Genomic DNA, 16,719 nt, shown 5'->3' on the forward strand with positions numbered 1-16,719 from the left:
ACGCCTATATTTCTTTTCAATATTCCACGTTCTAAATTATCATTCATTATTGCCAACAAAAAAAAAATTGAGTAACCTTCCCAAATACCTTTTTTATCTATTATATGATGCGATACTACGAATGACTAATTCTTTGGTATTAGAAGTAAGTAAATTTGAAGTTATCTTATGAAAAGAGATCCATTACTTCTGATATCGGTATGGTATAGGTGAGCTATATGTTTATTACAATCAGAAGTGAGATGAGACTAGAAGTGAAGGGCTCTAGCATTGGTAATAGATCCTGGCATTAGTGAACAAATTTGAGGATTTTACGCCGCTTTAATCGCGCCTACGCTAGAGAGAAAAAAATTGGTCGAGTTCCAAAAACATTTCCTACCCCCTTCCCCTCAACCTAAAGCTGCGGAACACGGACCCGGCTCGTTGAATCTAGTTCGGCCGTCTACCGCCGCGAGCGTCTCACGTTTTGGAGGGGAAATTCTGAAACCGCTACCAGAGGGCCAACCGTTCGTGTGTTATCAAGAATATTCACTTTCGCCGAGTGAAGAATTTGGTTAGCTCAGTACTTCTGGTCTCATCTCACTTCTGTTACAATTTATATATTTTCTCTGTATCGCTGTTCTTTTGCTTATAAGAGATTTAACATATATATATAATTATAGATATTTTCTTAAAAATTTCATTTTAAAATTTTAAGTGACAATCGTAATTCATTCTTTATTACACTTCGAAGTTTCATTCCGTTAATTAATAATAAAAATTTTACAATATAGCGTGACGTGATTATGACTCTGATTAAAATTAATTATTGATATTTAATTAGTTAAAACGTGCGTGGGTGGTTGCTTCACAGATCTTTTATAATAAATAAGGCCTTCGATTTGAAGGGGAAAAAATAGCGCTATCTTCAAAAGGCTCTGGAGATACGAAGGATTATCTTTCGATGTCATACGCAACAAGTGTAACCTCTTCTTCGGCATATTCTTCTGGCTTCTTTAATCGCCACTCGAGAGATAGCCTGTATACGAGCGGTAAAAGTTGAAAAAAAGAAATTATTCCATCACCTTCTACAAGTAGGTACCTTAAACTGATAAGAATATAAATATTTTTCCTAATCCACTTACGAGCAAGGCGACAAGAGCCGATGCCATTACCATGTAAAAAACATTCTCCCATCCCTTTTCGGACACTACACCGGCCATTAGAGGACCAACAGCGGCTCCTAAAACGCGCATTAGGCACATATTAACTCCTATGAAGGTGTTTTAAGTTGTTTATTTCATACCAATCGAGCCTGTTCCGTCTATTATAGCCGTGACTGTAGCCAAGGCTTTGGAATTTTCTCGAATGGTTTTATGGGTCCCTAATTCTGCCGCTACGGCGGTAGTGATCAGGGCATAAGGTCCGTTTACTAATGCACCACAAAGGACTTGCAACGCTGCCATAAAAAACATTAATTAGTTAGTTAATGTATCCCCCTATTTAGTTTTACTATTTTTGTTTACCAATATTTCCATATGTATCCAGGCTTCCAAATAGATCGTAGATAAGTAACTGTACAATGTATGTTGGGTTAGTTGATTTTATTTCAGTATTTAATTTAAGCAGTACTTACACTGGGAATTGATAAGAACAGAAAAATGGTGCAAGTAATAGCACTAGCTCCTGTTCGGTCGGATATTAACCCTGCTAAAACACCACCGATTATTCCTCCCATGTCAAAGGGTACGGAGAGATAAGCCGAGTCTTCAGCGCTACCCATGTTTGCTGTAGAGAGGAATGTTACAAGGAAAGTTTATAAGGCGTATCTCTTTAGTACACTTTGTACTTACTTTTGACGTCGATGTACTTGGGTAGCCAAAACAGGAAAGTGTAACTGACTAACTTGGCAAAAAACAGACATATTGAAAATTCCAATACTCCCTGTAATTAATTAATCGTTGTTAATGTTAATCGAATGTGGTTCCATTGTTTGATTACAGCTTACCGGAATTCTAAGCGCGCCTAAGAATGTGATGGCCCCTTTACTACCTTCTCCTAAGGAAACTGCGCTGGGACTCGCCTTCATCAATGGTACGGATTCATTTCTGGGCTGTAAAAGTTAACCATCTAATCAGTATGCTTCCAATTGCGTTTTATTTACTTAAAACATGCAATTTAAGTTATCAAAGCGGGCATGCAGTGGTAGCTTTCAGGTTTGGAAATTAACTTTGTCTTTCTCACCTTGACCTGAGCTGGAACACCTGGTGGTATTGTCACACCGTTTGTAGTGACGGATACAAGCGTTACGCCGTTGGTGTTTACAACAGGGGATGGCGTTTGCGTAACGAGTTCGGATTTAAACTGTACCACATTGGCTTTATCATTTACTATAGGTTCAGAGTTTACGGGGGTTGGTATGGAAGCTGGGTTTGGTATGGTAACGGCTGATTCGGGTAAATGTATGAAGGATATGTTTGGGGTACTAGTTTCAAGCTGCAAGCCATGAAGTAATTGCGGAAGTAGACAGTTTAAGGTAAAATTGTGGCAAAAAGTGAAATACAACCATGATTTAACAAAACTTTCTTTACATATAACTATTTTCACATGGTGCTTAGACACTGCACCATTAGACATTTGAGGAACTTACCGGAGGAGGAGTATAAGTTGGTACTGAACAACCAACATCTTCCGGATCTGTAATTGTAAGATAATTAGTCATCAGATTATTTAGTTAAATCCTAAAGCGCATTAACTTACAAGGCACTAAGAAGAACAAGGTTAAGATGCCGATGATGCCAACAATCAAACCAGGAACAATGAAGGAATATCCCCAGTTATCCTCGACAAATACTCCGGCTACATAAGCTCCCAACATGTTACCGACGTACAAATGGGCATTCCAGATTCCAAATATCAACCCTCGTCTGTCAATGAAGAGTTGAAGACAGATGGTAAGTAATTCCTTAAGATATACGTAATACCCGTAACGAACCTCGATTTTCCGAACCAATTTCCCATGCAAGCAACAACGCTGGGGAAACCGGAGCTTTGTACGGCTCCTCCGAAGAATTGTACAACGATGAAATAGGCATAACTGTGAATTTGGTACGGGTAACCCAATCCAAATAAAATGGTAAAGGCACCACTGAGTATCATGCCAAGCCCTAGGAAGTAACGCAGGTTTACCCGTTCGGCAATGATACCGCTGTAATGAAAATTTAAACATTCATACACTATGAAACTGTTTCAATGTAACATATTTTAACTCGGGTTTTAACCCCTCTCTGATTTGAATATAAACTACCACCTATCACACTTATGCCTTTACCAGCTTATAGTAATAGATTTATTTTGGGATATGAAGTTCCATACTCTAAGCTCTTTAGGTTTTTATACTTGGAAGGTTACCAAACACATTATCTACGCCTAAATGGTAATTGTTAGGAATATAATAGTTTGTTGCAAATTAATAGCCCAACAAGACACCAGACTGTGTGTCTCTATGAAAAGACGGCCTTGATTTCATTGCCCGAAAGAACTAAAGTTTTCTCTCTCAAGAGCTTTCGCGTCCTAGATTTGTTTATGATTTCAGTAGCGCATCGAATGAACTCAGACGATAATGATAACATCTCAATTTTCAAATCATTTTTGAAGAGTTCATTTGAGAAATCGTCCTTCATCGAATCGAAATAAATCGAAAATCGAACGTTATTTTTAATATTTTAAATCTAACACTATCGTCCAATTAGGGCAAGAACCCCGTTTGTAGCCAAGTCATAAAATTTATCATGGACACGATGTATATTTGTAACTCTTTAAGTGTCTTAACTTCTTCATTCTCACGAGATAATCGTATAATCTTAACTAAACCACAAACATTTGATTAACCACAAAACTTTTATGATTATTTTTATGACTGCATATTTTTATCATCAGATTTGTTAATTCATCCAAAGTATTACTTAGTAGGGAGAGAAAGGTGGGTGACACCATAATTTCGAGGATTTTTACTTCCTGACCATTAATGTTAGACCTTATCGTCCGAGATAGTGTCCTACTCTTTTATAAAGTTGAAGTTATTCATTTTCAAACGCAGACATGAATTACCATAACAAATTTGATTAAAATACAGTTTATAAAGATTAATATTGCAACGGCTCCAACATGGTCCTAGACTTTGAATAGGACCTTAAGAAGAGAAACACTTCCTCTAAGTAATATGATAATATCTGGTTTAAACCTCATCTCAGCTGCTGGTTTTAAAATAACGTCAATGACGTATTTTCGATAACTGGGTCCTTAATCGGGAAATTGAAAAATTGGATAATGGTTAGGCTTAGCGAGGCTAGTACACTTAGACAATCCTTGGGTGATGTCTTACAGAATTGTCCGTGAACTCGTGGCGCTAGTAACTGGTAACATTATCACGTGTGGGAAACGAGACAAAATCGTGGAGAATTTTATGGGCCTCTGAGTTTATCGAAAATCTTTACTTAGTAACTAGTAACGTTGATTTGATTTCGAAGAAGTCTTTCTTAAAAGACAGGCGATAACAGCCAGTCATTATCGTGGCACTTTTTTTTATAGAGTATCTTTCTTTTTTCTCATCAGCCACGATTGAATAGTAATTGCGATTAAAAATAGGAGATGATTAATTATGTAATAATTACTTCGCCGGAATTTATGAATGAGATTTTTCCCCCTTTTGGTATTTTTATGCGTCACCAAAACAAGGCAATTATTAGAAGTTCATTGGCGTCTCCATTTTTTTAATGGAATTAAAAAAATTTCACGGTAATCAATTAGGAACTGAATAAACATATAATGATTTATTTATTAATTTTGTCTGGTTCAAGAACCCTTCATCAAAATACTCTAGTTAATTCCTGGACTCCTCTATAGCAAAGCATATTAAGAATACTGATTGACTTCTGGGTCCAAGTTTAACATTATTGAGAGTAAATTAGATCTTAATGTTAGTATTTAGGCAAAAATTTGCCTTTTTTATAACTACCAAGTTCAATCCTTTTTATCTCTAAATTTTACTTGGTTTCTTAGGTTATTTTTACACCATTTTACTGCCTACGTTTTGCGCTTGGCTAGGCTATGAATTTTACAGTTAGTAATTATTGCATTTGACTTTAAACATTGATATACCTTTGCAGCACTCTGTCTGTTTAATTACATGATTGCTAGTCAGTATGCACAATTGATGTGGTTTAACACTAACATTAAGATTTAATTCACTCTGTGCGCTCTTGTTTAAATAAAGGCATAATGCGAGATGATAAGAATCTTATCTCTTTTGCCTATTACAAAATTAAGGTGCGTGTTATGGGAAATCGCGAGAGATATAAAATATTGACGTCAAGATGATTGATTCTAGAGCAACGTTAGGTGAGATAAACGATCGTTCCCCACGAGTTTGATTTGATAACTTACCCCTCGCGATCACAAGCCCATTCTAATTCTAATCAAGCAAAGATTAAATCCCAAATACAATATATTTTTTACATAACAAGGTAAAGCAATCGTTTCAATTAAAATATCGCCTGTTATATTGAATTTTGTAATAATTGTTTAACGTCATTAACACTATCTTGTCTAAAAATATCGGTGATATAATTTAAAACGTGAATTTCTTGTTTTTAAATTCTCTTTTTGATTTCATTTCGATTGTTTTTAAGCTCATAGAGATAAACCAAAACTGATCCTAAAGTCCTAATTGTTTTGGATCCTAAATCAACCAATGAAACCCTTTAATCCTGCCCTTAGAGCCTTCTCTCACATTTAACATTATCATGGGAAAATATTACTTTTAGTTTATTAGGGGTAATTTAAAAAAATATAGTTTTATATACCAGCATAAAGAACGAATTAACATACCTAATGAACATGAAAAAGGCGTAAGAAAACAGAAAACTGGAATCCAAGAACCCCAACAGTTGATTTGCATTTTCATTAGCTGTAAAGCGTAGTTCCCTGTTAGCTCATTTATATTAATGTATAATTATAATATTTTGAACGTACTGAATGGCTCCCAACTACACCAGGTGTTAATGGTGTCATTAGTTAATATCAAATCTGGTGGCGGGATTTCTTTGGAGCAATCTCTGTTTAAAACATTCTATAAATGGCCCAGAAATAAATGTTTTAGGCTTATAGGTGTACACTTGAGATAAATTTTAATTTAGTTGAATTACCTTAACTACACTTAGTGGTCTCCGAGAAAGGTGAAAGGCGCAATAAGATATAAATGTAAAAAACAATATGAACGAGCGATACCTGTAAAACAACAAATCAGATATTACAAACAGGATAAAAACAGAACAATTATATTAGTTATTGCTCAAGGTAAAACCGCACGTATGCTGAGCTTCCAAATGTCAACAAGCATTAATCGAATAGTATTTCATCTACCGTAGGTGTAGATGATATTTCTATAAAATTCACAGCTTTTCAGGGAAGATAGTTTTATCTGTGGAACGCCCAACTTATCTGCATATTTTTCACGGAATAATTCGAAAATATTTTTGATATGAATGTCAAAGCCTTTTTCGTTCGCATTATAAGTAACATAACAACGATATGTATGACATTCAATGAAATACGTTATTGCAGGTGTTTTCCGATTGAAAAACTACTCTCGTCAACCAACTGAATTTTGGTCAAAACTTTCGTTAAAGGGACTACTAGCGAGGTAAAGTTGAATGGACATTGTCCATCTCATTTTCATGCAAAACCCTTATCATGAACATGGAAACCATGGACGAAGCAATACTGTATTGCTTCGGCCATGTGGAAACCGACCAATTTCAAACAATTTTGTATTTGGTCAAAATATAGGAAATTCTAGTTATTATATTACTTATGTACGGCACTTTTGTTTTATTATAAATTATAAACGTCTAAAATGTTATATGCTACAACATTTTAGGTCAACTTGGACTTTACGAATAATTGTTGGCGGAGTTGGTTATACGTAAAACTTAGGGATAAAAAGTGTATTTAAATTTGACTTCTTCTCCCACAAGATTAAGAAAGTTTTAACTTACGCAAATTCACGAGTTTCTTTTTGTAGTTTGGTGCATGGTAGTATTTTTTCAGCCGCTTTTATACCCAAAGGAGCGTTAGCGGTAACGTCTTTATCATTTTCCATAAATAAATTGTCGTTCGAGGTGGCCCAAGCGCGCTCGCAATCTTTGTTATATACTTTATTAAATTAATCTATGGATGGAAAAGTTCTCAGACTCGATACAAGACCGATATCTCAATAAAAAATGCGACAGATGCGAGGATGCAGTTGATTTTATAACCTCGTCTCTCGCTGTCACGAGTCGACTTGTAGCCAAGGCGATGTAAATAATTTCTAGCAGATATAAAAATTATCGCTACATCATACGTTTATAGCTTTATAACGATGAGTGTTACTCTAATCCAGAAATCGGGTAAATAATTATCAAAAAGTAACTAATATGATTTCTCAAGTTCAACTGCAATGTAAAAAGGACCAAAAAGAAATTTATTTATAAAAACAAAAACAGGTTCAAACCTCATCATATTACAGCTGTGTTTTAAAACCTATGTAAAGGCGGTTAACACTACCTTAGTTGCACTTGTGGGAGTATAAATTATCTCTTCCATCACAATAACCTGAACAAATCGTATAATAAAAATCTAACCAAAAGTATGACCATATATCAAATATGTTACGCCGATTAAATTACTGCTTAAGAAAACTTTCATGGAAGCGACCCCTGGAAAGCTAGAGCCAATTGGAGAATAATTTATTTAAATTTAGAGTTTGTGAATTCGATAAAAAGTGTCATACTTCTTCTCATTAAGTTATTTATTCTCGAAATAAATAATTCGTTCAATCCTTTCTTATAATAGGCAGATAGCCATTCGCCTTTTAATGCCTTTACATTCATAGTCTACTAAATATTACAATTAGTAAACCCGGTTTTATATTTGAATAAATTCCCTCTACACGTGAAAAGTCAAATATATAGGGATGTTGCGAGACGTCTGGCATCTGCCGCTAACGGTACGTTTTCAGAGTCTATCCTCCTGTATCCTCTATATATGCGTTGCCATAGCAACGGTTTGTTTTGGTTTCGAAAACGTGGTTGGAAGTAACACGCGCTAGTTTAAATGTACGTTTTTAATTTAATATTTATTTAAATAAGTTAATTTTAATTACAAAAAGTCGTATAAATTGTAGGACTGATCTGTATTAATGTAGTTTTAATTGTAGATGACGGATGAACATTCAAGCTCGCGGTTGAGAGATGAAGGTGGTGATGACACAGGTCCCGGAGGAGTTTACGCGTCTTTTCTCATTATGGAAGAATTGTATGATAAATTAAAACTACTTAATTACGAAGAAGAGTTTCGTAAAGAAATTAAAATTAAGCCAATGAGCAGGTAAATATCAGTTGATGGAATCGGGACGTGAGTTCTTTAATTTAGTTTAATTATTTTACAGGCATTACTTTGTTTTGCAAACAAATTCCGGAGAACAGTTCTACATGTTCACCACTCTTGCGGCTTGGTTAATAAAAAAATGCAAGATTAGTTTTGAAACACCCCAAGAGGTAAGTAACCCTCCGTAAAACTCTTGAAATGAAATTATTATATTTAAAACATTTTCTTTAATTTTTATCTTAGTATGACGATCCAAATTCGACTATCACTAACATATTGGACATTTTAAGATCGCTGGTAATTTTTTTTTCCATTTTCATCTGATTTTACAAAACCTTATTATTATTTCATTCCAGGGTGTTCAAATTGAATTTCCCCCTAGTAAACTAAAATCTGGGTTCGGAGAGCACGTTATATTCGTTTTGGATCGATTGGCCGATCAGGCGTTGAAACAAAACCAATTTTATTGGAAAAAGTAGGCGTAATTGAATATTTATTTCATAATAGGACAATACTACATATTCGAATCGAATTTTATATTTTAGACCAATCTATATTGAAAATGAGGAAGAAGAGGAAGTGACTGTTGACGAAAGCGTCGAAATTACTTTAGAAAAAGTGGAAGAGGAACTTCTTGCTGTTAGTTTTTAATTACGATTTTTAAATATACGATCAATTGGTTTTAATTATGTGTTTAATTTGCTTTTAAAGGGAGATGACGATGAAGAGGAAGAAGGACCAAATTTGTTGAATTTGGAAGAACTAAGAATTAACAAGAGCAAGGTGAGAGACGTAAATATGTGTTATTAAGTTAAAAACTAACTTATTTTTTTTCAAAGGTTATGAACTTGGAATCAAGCCGACCAGGAAAGATTTTGGAAGGTGTATCTGATTTCAACGAATGGCAATTGGAAGTCGAACGAGTTATGCCACAACTTAAAGTTACGATAAATTCAGATTCTAAAGTAAGCAATGTCACAGAAAATCGTATAATTATAACAATAACCTGATTATTACGGTTTTTATAATCTAGGATTGGCGGAATCACGTGGAACAAATGCTTCGCTATCGCAACGACATCGGTGACTCTCTTTCCGTCACTCGAACTCAACTGGACAAATTATACGAAGAGGTTTCTCGGACCTTGGAGAAAATCGGAGCTCGCGAAAAGTACCTTAACAACCAAGAGGACCAGCTACTGACTGAGTATCGCTCGGCCCAAGATCAATTAGCCCAAGCCAAGGAACAGTATAGGTCGGTTAGTGGAGGTGTTACTGAAAGATCGCAAACTCTGGCGCAGGTAATTAGGATAATATTACGGATTTCATTAAAAATAAAATAATATAACGGAATTTATATATTTTTGGTTTTGGTTTTAAGATAACGGAAGAGATGGATCAAATTAAACAGGAAATGGATGAGAAGGGTTCTAGCATGACGGACGGAAGTAAGTTCTTTAATTTTCACTTGACTTCAAAATTGTCCGCAACCAACAACTTTGGCGTATTTCATTTCTCGATTACTTTGAAAGTTCATTGTTTATTTTGTTGATGCGTAGCACCATTGGTCAACGTGCGAAAAGCCCTATCACGGTTGAAAACAGAAGTTAGTCAAATGGACGTACGGATAGGAGTGGCTATTCATACCTTGCTCCAAGCGAAATTAAAAGAAAAAGGAAATTTGCAGAGAGAGTATAGTATTCCACCAACTACGAGTAGTATAGATTCGGTGTTTTGATTTATGTTTAGAAGTTAAAGTAAAAAATGTTATGTAAATTATATATTGCAAAGAATAATACATTTTAAGAAAAATCGACTATGTCATTTCAATTTCCTTGTTAAATAATAAAAAGAAATATTTCAAGAAAAAAGTTCATTTCTTTCACGTAGACATTTTTTATTTGAAAAACTTTATTACAGAACGTCTTTGTCACCGACGAGGTTGATTAGTTTAAAGCGTAAAGTTGCCAGAAATCTGTTAACACGATTAGCCGTAAGTAAAACCTTAATTCTATTATATAAACGAAAAATTCCTCCAATATTTAATGTTGTTGGAATTTTAGAATTGTCATTAATAACGATAACTTGATAAATCAATCAATATGAAATTGGATTTTTTATGCCTATCGATCGTCCCTGGCCACCAAAGTCCTCCAATGAGGACCGCCATTTAGACCATAGACAACCAGGTGTTTGTCTTCATCTTAATTTTTGCACCCTAATTAAGTGTAAGAAATATGTTATTTATATGCATTTTAAATCGATTTTAATGTGAATTCTTGAATCGATTTCGTCATTTCCATTTTCGAATCGATATGATTATATTGATTGCTAATGACGTTCTTGTTGAGAAAACAGTATTTTTACGCCGTAATAGCGAATAATTAAATAATTACGAAGAAATACGTTTGTACACAGCTATATCAAATAATTTTCCTGGATCAGACGCAGATGTCGCTGCGTAAAAGGCACGTTTTCTCAATAATCCGTCTTAAATAAACTGGGGAATCGAAACTCATCCCCGTTAGGTTCAAATATCTTAGACATTATCCATTCGTGGAAAAGAAGTTAGGTTTCAGGTTTCTTAATTTAAATGTAAAAACCGAAAATAACAAAATACCTAGGCCTAGTTTGAGTTTCGAATTTTTTATAGTCAATACAGGTACTTTATTTTTATGAGAATGAAATAAGAGACTATATTTTTGTTTCAAGTACTAATACAAAAATGTAATCTTTACCAAGTGCATAAAGAATAAGAATGTTGGTACTGTACGCTTAAAACTCAAACTGTCCTTTTTTCAGAAAGAAAACTCGCGTATAAGATTTTGCCGAGGAATAGAGATAGCCCTTGGGTGGAACGTAGGTCATTGAAACTTTTATCAAGCGTGACCAACAGTAGCGGTGCTAGACGTTGCCATGAGAGATTCTACCGAACAGAATCCCTGGACCATTTTCGCTCTCATTTTTGGGATGGATAAATATAAAAAACTTTTCTTAAAGTTGCTAAAGTGGAAGTCAAACAAAATGGCAACATAGATGTTTACTCCGTATCTTCTTTTCTCATCGTTTTATTTTCATCACAGCTATAGTCCGTGAGCAAGTGTTTTAAAAAAATAGTCAATATTTATGTATATTTTTTTGAGTTCATAGGTGAACGCGTGCTTGCCTAAGTCGATGCAAAGCTTTCATCTCCAAGATTCACATATCTTCGCAGGTACAGTGATCATCTGAGAGCTGCTTGTGAGCATTATCGTATTCAATATCACAAACGTAACATTGTTTATTTAACTCTAAAATCCTTGCTCCCGGACTATTTAGTCCTTTGCTCGTTACCAAGACTTATACGAAAGAAGTGTTTACACGTTCAACAGATTGGCCATTGGCGACATAAAACACTCTTCAAGAAAAAACGTACACAATTTTTCAAAAATATCCTTGTAAATTTTTATTCTCATCTTTCTTCATACATACAAACTTAAACTTTTCCTATGGATTGAACGTTTACTATTTTCGGTATCGAAAAGACTTGGACTTAAAAGTATACTCTAATTCGCACGATTGGATATAGAAAGATGCTTTTTTGATTATCTCTTTTCTTAAATTTTCAATAAAATTGGCGTATTCATCCCAAGGGTGGTAGATATCTCCCATTTTACGAAATCTAGCGTTGACGTGATCGTAGTAACGATGAAATCTATCAATATCATTGACGCCAGACGATTTTCGTAAGTAGGCCTTGGTTACTTTATAAAAACGTAATATTGTTATAGTTGAACTTTGAACTTACCCGTTTTCACCCAGTCCTCTATTTTTTCATCTGGTAAACTGGAACAATACAAACTATCCGAAGATAATTTGGTTTCCCAAAGGTTTAACTCCGAACAAATTAATCTAGTTTTGAAAAAAAGCTGAAGCCATTCTTAAAAAGTAGCCTTAACTTGATTTTGAAATAAGCGCGTGACAGTAATCACGTGACGGGATACTAAAAGGTATCGCCAAGGCTGGATATAACCTTAAGCTCTTTTCAAAAGTAGATTATAGGGTTCTAATGAAGAATGTAGATTTTTCTTGTCCAATTTAATATAATTTATTTTTATCTATCTGATTTTTGGGTTCAATTATTCTCTTATTTGTTCGTTTATTGTTTAATTTGTTACCTTATTGTTCTATTTGTTTGTTAATTGTTTTATAGTGGTTTATGTTGTTCTATGCTGTTTTATTGTGTTTTATGCTGTTTTATTGTGTTTTTATGCTGTTTAATGTGTTTTGTACTGTTTCATTGTGTTTTGTGCTGTTTCATTGTGTTTTATGCTGTTTTATTGTGTTTTTATGCTGTTTTATTGTGTTTTTTTGCGCTGTTTTATTGTGTTTTAGGCTGTTTAATGTGTCTTTATGCTGTTTTATTGTGTTTTTATGCTGTTTTTTGTGTTTTTATGCTGTTTGATGTGTGTTTTATGCAGTTTTGTCGTGTTTTTAAGCTGTTTTATTGTGTTTATGCTTTTAAATGAGTGTTTATGTTGTTTTATTGTAGTTTTTGTGTTTTATTGTAGTTTCTGTGTGTTTTATTGTAGTTTCTGTGTTTTATTGTAGTTTTTGTGTGTTTTATTGTAGTTTTTGTGTTTTATTGTAGTTTTCGTGTGTTTTATTGTAGTTTTCGTGTGTTTTATTGTAGTTTTTGTGCGTTTCATTATAGTTTCTGTGCGTTTTATTGTAGTTTTTGTGTGTTTTATTGCAGTTTCTGTGTTTAATTGCATTTTCTGTGCGTTTTATAGTAGATTTTGTGTTTTATTGAAATGTTTTTGCGTTTCATTATAGTTTCTGTGTGATTTATTGTAGTTTCTGTGCGTTTTATTGTAGTTTTTGTGTTTTATTGCAGTTTCTGTGTTTAATTGTATTTTCTGTGCGTTTTATTGTAGATTTTGTGTTTTATTGTAGTTTCTGTGTGTTTTATTGTAGTTTTTGTGTGTTTTATCGTAGTTTTTATGTGTTTTATTGAAGTTTTTTTTTTGCGTTTCATTATAGTTTCTGTACGATTTATTGTAGTTTTTGTGTGTTTTATTGTAGTTTTTGTGTGTTATTATACTTTTTGTGTGTTTTATTGCAGTTTTTGTGTTTTATTGTAGTTTCTGTGCGTTTTATTGTAGTTTTTTGCGTTTTATTGTAGTTTCTGTGTTTTATTGTAGTTTCTGTGCGTTTTATTGTGGTTTTTGAGTGTTTTATTGTAGTTTCTGAGCGTTTTATTGTGGTTTTTGTGTGTTTTATTGTAGTTTCTGAGCGTTTTATTGTGGTTTTTGTGTTTTATTGTAGTTTCTGTGCTAATTAAAGCATTTCAAGTATTAATACTAGTATTTATGTCGATAATGAGTTAAAAATGAAATTTTCTAATTTCAAAGAAAAATACAAGCATCTGCCGCATTATGCACCTATTCACGTCTTCTTCCCAGTGCCAAGCAGAGGGGACGGGATCGACGCCATTCAGTGATAAAGGAGGGCTTCTCATATCACACGACGCCAGCAAGTTTCAACGACGTTTACTTTTTGTTTTTATATCTATATACTTTTGTTTATACTTCATAAATGTACTATAGAATAAATAAATTGTTCGTCGATTTAATGAATCTCATTCTCTATTCAATTAAGTTACAGGCATATATAGGATTTTAAAATGCATTAATTAGATTAAAAAGGATTGGGAATATGGGTTAATTATAGGTTCCCGGTAATCACTTTAGCACTGTTAAAGGCAGCGCGACGAGGGGCTATTCACTAATGAAAATTTTCTTTTATTGGTTATTTTTATTCACGCTTTTAAAAAGGATAGGGATTCATTGGTGATTTAAAATGGATGGGGATTAATGGTTGGGTCTGGATTACGAGTAATCATCGAGGGGCTACTCACTGAAAACTCGTTAGCGATTTTAAACGGGATTGGGATTGTGGGTAACTTAGAGGCTACGGATTGTTATTATTTTACTAGTTATGAACGGATTATTAAGAATTCACACATTTGCAGCTAGGGGAGCTGCAAACGTAGTTACGTATTTACTGACATCTAAAACATGATAAAATTCTGCCAGACATTCGTGTAAGCAATGGATAGTTCATAAATTGCCGCTAGGGGCGCTGTGTACGTAGTTACGTATTTACTGACATCTAAAACATGATAAAATTCTGCTAGACATTCGTGCAAGCAATGGATAGTTCATAAATTGCCGCTAGGGGCGCTGTATACGTAGTTACGTATTTACTGACATCTAAAACATGAATAAATTTGCCGCTAGGGGCGCTGTATACGTAGTTACGTATTTGCTGACATCTCATACATGAAGAAATTTTGCCGCTAGGGGCGGTGTCTATAATATCATATAGGCCTAACGGTGTGTTCTCTTATTTGAATTAGCGCCCACGTCACACTTCGAAAGGCCCCCAACGACGGAATTTACTATAAAACTCGGACGCCACTTGTCCAGTTTTCTTTCCTCTCTGCGCCGGCGACCAGTCAACATCGTTCCTCGATCAGCTCCTCGTAATCCTGACTTTCGAAGGCAGTATTGGATGGAAAGCCACGTTTTACGCCGATGTTGGGACGTGACTCTAAGCTCTCCGCCATTGAATGTCCATTAGAATGTTGAAATCAACGCGAAAGGTTAAGCCTAGTACGGTATGTGTGAAAGTCTTTCAGTAATCCAAAGCCATCCAGCTAGCATTTTATTATTTTATTTAATCCTAGAGTTTAAATTATTTAGGTAGAGTTAATTGTTAGTTAATTATGTTTATTTATTGAAAATTAACTACATTATGAAAAAATTTCCAAACACGAGGTCAGTTAGACAAGGCTTAATTTAGAACATCTTAAATCAAGTACTTGAGCTCATATAAGGGGAGATTAAATTCCTTATCTATTTTAAATAATAAACGTCGACTGTTTGCAAATTAGGTCTCATTTAAAGGCGCGAAACTATATTATCTAAAATGAGTAACGTATGGTTCAACGGGGCCAGATTAGGTTGCACTAGGCTAGGCTAAAAGTATTACAAATATTTATCCGGGCCTGGCACTAATCTCTAAGTTTTTACTTTATGCCATCGTTTTAATTTAAATTAACGAGGGTATTTTAGAATTATTACGCGTAAATTATAGATTTGAGAATCTAAAATTTCATTCGTGGCAGTATTTAATTATTTTAGATAATGAACTACGGTCTATTTAATAAATTAAATGGTTTAAATTAATTAGGGTTAACTGTTAATAATTTATCATTAATTATCGACATTAAGTCAATTTAATAATTATAGAATGAGCCACGAACGCGAAGTTTAGGCATGAGATTTTTAAAATATATTTACGGGAATATTTTACGTAGTTCTTTTCGTAAATTATTTTAATCTATGGTATTGTTTCCGTGAGTTGTTATTTTGTTGGGACCTTGAATAGCCGTTTAATTCTGATATGGAAAGTACTTAAATGTAAATTGCTTAATATTTAGTGCAATTCTAACATTATATTTATGGGAATATGTTACTTGGTTTTTTTCTTAAATTATCATTTTGCAAGGACCTTAAAATAGCCCTTTCATTCTGATTTGGCTTAATATTTAGTGTGATTTTTAAATTTTGTTTTTGGGAATATTTTAAAAGTTTTTCTTCAATAATATACGGAAACAAAACCACAGATTAAAATTATTTTTTTGTTAGGATCCCTCTAATTCTTATTAATATTTGTTATTAATATATTTTCATTTTTAGACGCGATGACGTTCTTGGATATTCTGTTGCTGGTCATTCGGGGAAGTTTCCTAGCAGATGATTTCAACCTTTGTTAGAGACGCTCATTCCAGATGACATCTTCCTTGGATTGGCGATACAAGATGTTTTCAACCTGTGGTGGCCTTGCAATCATTCTCTACAAAGATGCGATGAACATCACCGAATCTAGAAAATTCAAATTTTTATTAGAATTATTTTTGCAACTACTTAATTTCTTTTTACACGTTCAAACTTCAATTTACGGGACACTTTATATTATTTTTCTTTGAAAATTTTTGTAAACACCTTATTTTTTTACTTTTTGTTCAATAAATTACGCCTTAAACCACTTTTTTTGTTTTCTTAAAAATTATTTGATTAAGAGGGAAGGTTTGAATTTTTTAGCTCTAAACAGATAGCCTATTTTTGGGATCCTCTTTTAAGCTTCTTTTTGCTTATATCTAAAAATAAAACGATCAAATTGTTTTAAGAGAAAAATCCGCCTAAAACAAGCTTAAATTGTTTTTAAAAAGTAAAAAAAAGCCTAAAAAAGGGTCCAAAAATAC

The 16,719-nt window shown here is 33.7% G+C and overlaps 3 protein-coding genes and 2 long non-coding RNA genes across 11 annotated transcripts; 2 read left to right on the plus strand and 3 right to left on the minus strand.

The window, feature by feature from the left end:
- Positions 1–696: 696 nt before the first annotated feature.
- MFS16 (major facilitator superfamily transporter 16) lies at positions 697–7,141 on the minus strand. Its single transcript, XM_089843623.1, has 13 exons — positions 7,038–7,141; positions 6,186–6,267; positions 6,013–6,109; positions 5,869–5,947; positions 2,975–3,187; positions 2,740–2,906; positions 2,630–2,676; positions 1,833–1,923; positions 1,616–1,767; positions 1,506–1,554; positions 1,286–1,438; positions 1,125–1,222; positions 697–1,018 (listed from the first exon to the last, which is right to left on the minus strand). The coding sequence occupies exons 1-13, from the start codon at positions 7,139–7,141 to the stop codon at positions 947–949; spliced, it is 1,404 nt and encodes a 467-aa protein (XP_089699749.1). The 3' UTR covers positions 697–946.
- On the minus strand, positions 1,919–2,681 carry LOC149661400 (uncharacterized). The gene is made up of 2 exons (XM_089842909.1): positions 2,224–2,681; positions 1,919–2,092 (listed from the first exon to the last, which is right to left on the minus strand). The coding sequence occupies exons 1-2, from the start codon at positions 2,614–2,616 to the stop codon at positions 1,934–1,936; spliced, it is 552 nt and encodes a 183-aa protein (XP_089699035.1). The 5' UTR covers positions 2,617–2,681; the 3' UTR covers positions 1,919–1,933.
- Positions 4,011–10,273, plus strand: IFT57 (intraflagellar transport 57). 6 transcript variants are annotated; one of them, XM_089842908.1, is made up of 12 exons: positions 4,011–4,196; positions 6,604–6,682; positions 8,240–8,409; positions 8,471–8,579; positions 8,653–8,706; positions 8,766–8,884; positions 8,955–9,048; positions 9,121–9,192; positions 9,249–9,374; positions 9,443–9,709; positions 9,790–9,856; positions 9,968–10,273. In XM_089842908.1, the coding sequence occupies exons 3-12, from the start codon at positions 8,240–8,242 to the stop codon at positions 10,144–10,146; spliced, it is 1,257 nt and encodes a 418-aa protein (XP_089699034.1). In that variant the 5' UTR covers positions 4,011–4,196; positions 6,604–6,682; the 3' UTR covers positions 10,147–10,273. The 6 variants fall into 6 exon arrangements, with proteins under 6 accessions (XP_089699034.1, XP_089699029.1, XP_089699032.1 ...); XM_089842903.1 differs by having other exon boundaries at positions 4,011–8,138; XM_089842906.1 differs by having other exon boundaries at positions 4,011–7,430; positions 7,527–8,409.
- A 1,398-nt stretch (positions 10,274–11,671) lies between these two features.
- Positions 11,672–12,396, minus strand: LOC149661402 (uncharacterized). Of its 2 annotated transcripts, XR_016368869.1 has the most exons (3): positions 12,196–12,396; positions 11,880–12,102; positions 11,672–11,805 (listed from the first exon to the last, which is right to left on the minus strand). It is a non-coding gene; the product is annotated as an uncharacterized LOC149661402 (long non-coding RNA). The 2 variants fall into 2 exon arrangements; XR_016368868.1 differs by lacking the exon at positions 11,672–11,805 and having other exon boundaries at positions 11,828–12,102.
- Positions 12,000–14,026, plus strand: LOC149661403 (uncharacterized). Its single transcript, XR_016368867.1, has 3 exons — positions 12,000–12,133; positions 12,210–12,277; positions 13,802–14,026. It is a non-coding gene; the product is annotated as an uncharacterized LOC149661403 (long non-coding RNA).
- Positions 14,027–16,719: the final 2,693 nt, after the last annotated feature.

Source organism: Phalangium opilio, unplaced genomic scaffold (genome assembly GCF_054372755.1).
Source record: "Phalangium opilio isolate 3A_F unplaced genomic scaffold, DU_Popi_V2 ptg000070l_1, whole genome shotgun sequence".
Lineage (NCBI taxonomy): Eukaryota > Metazoa > Arthropoda > Arachnida > Opiliones > Phalangiidae > Phalangium > Phalangium opilio.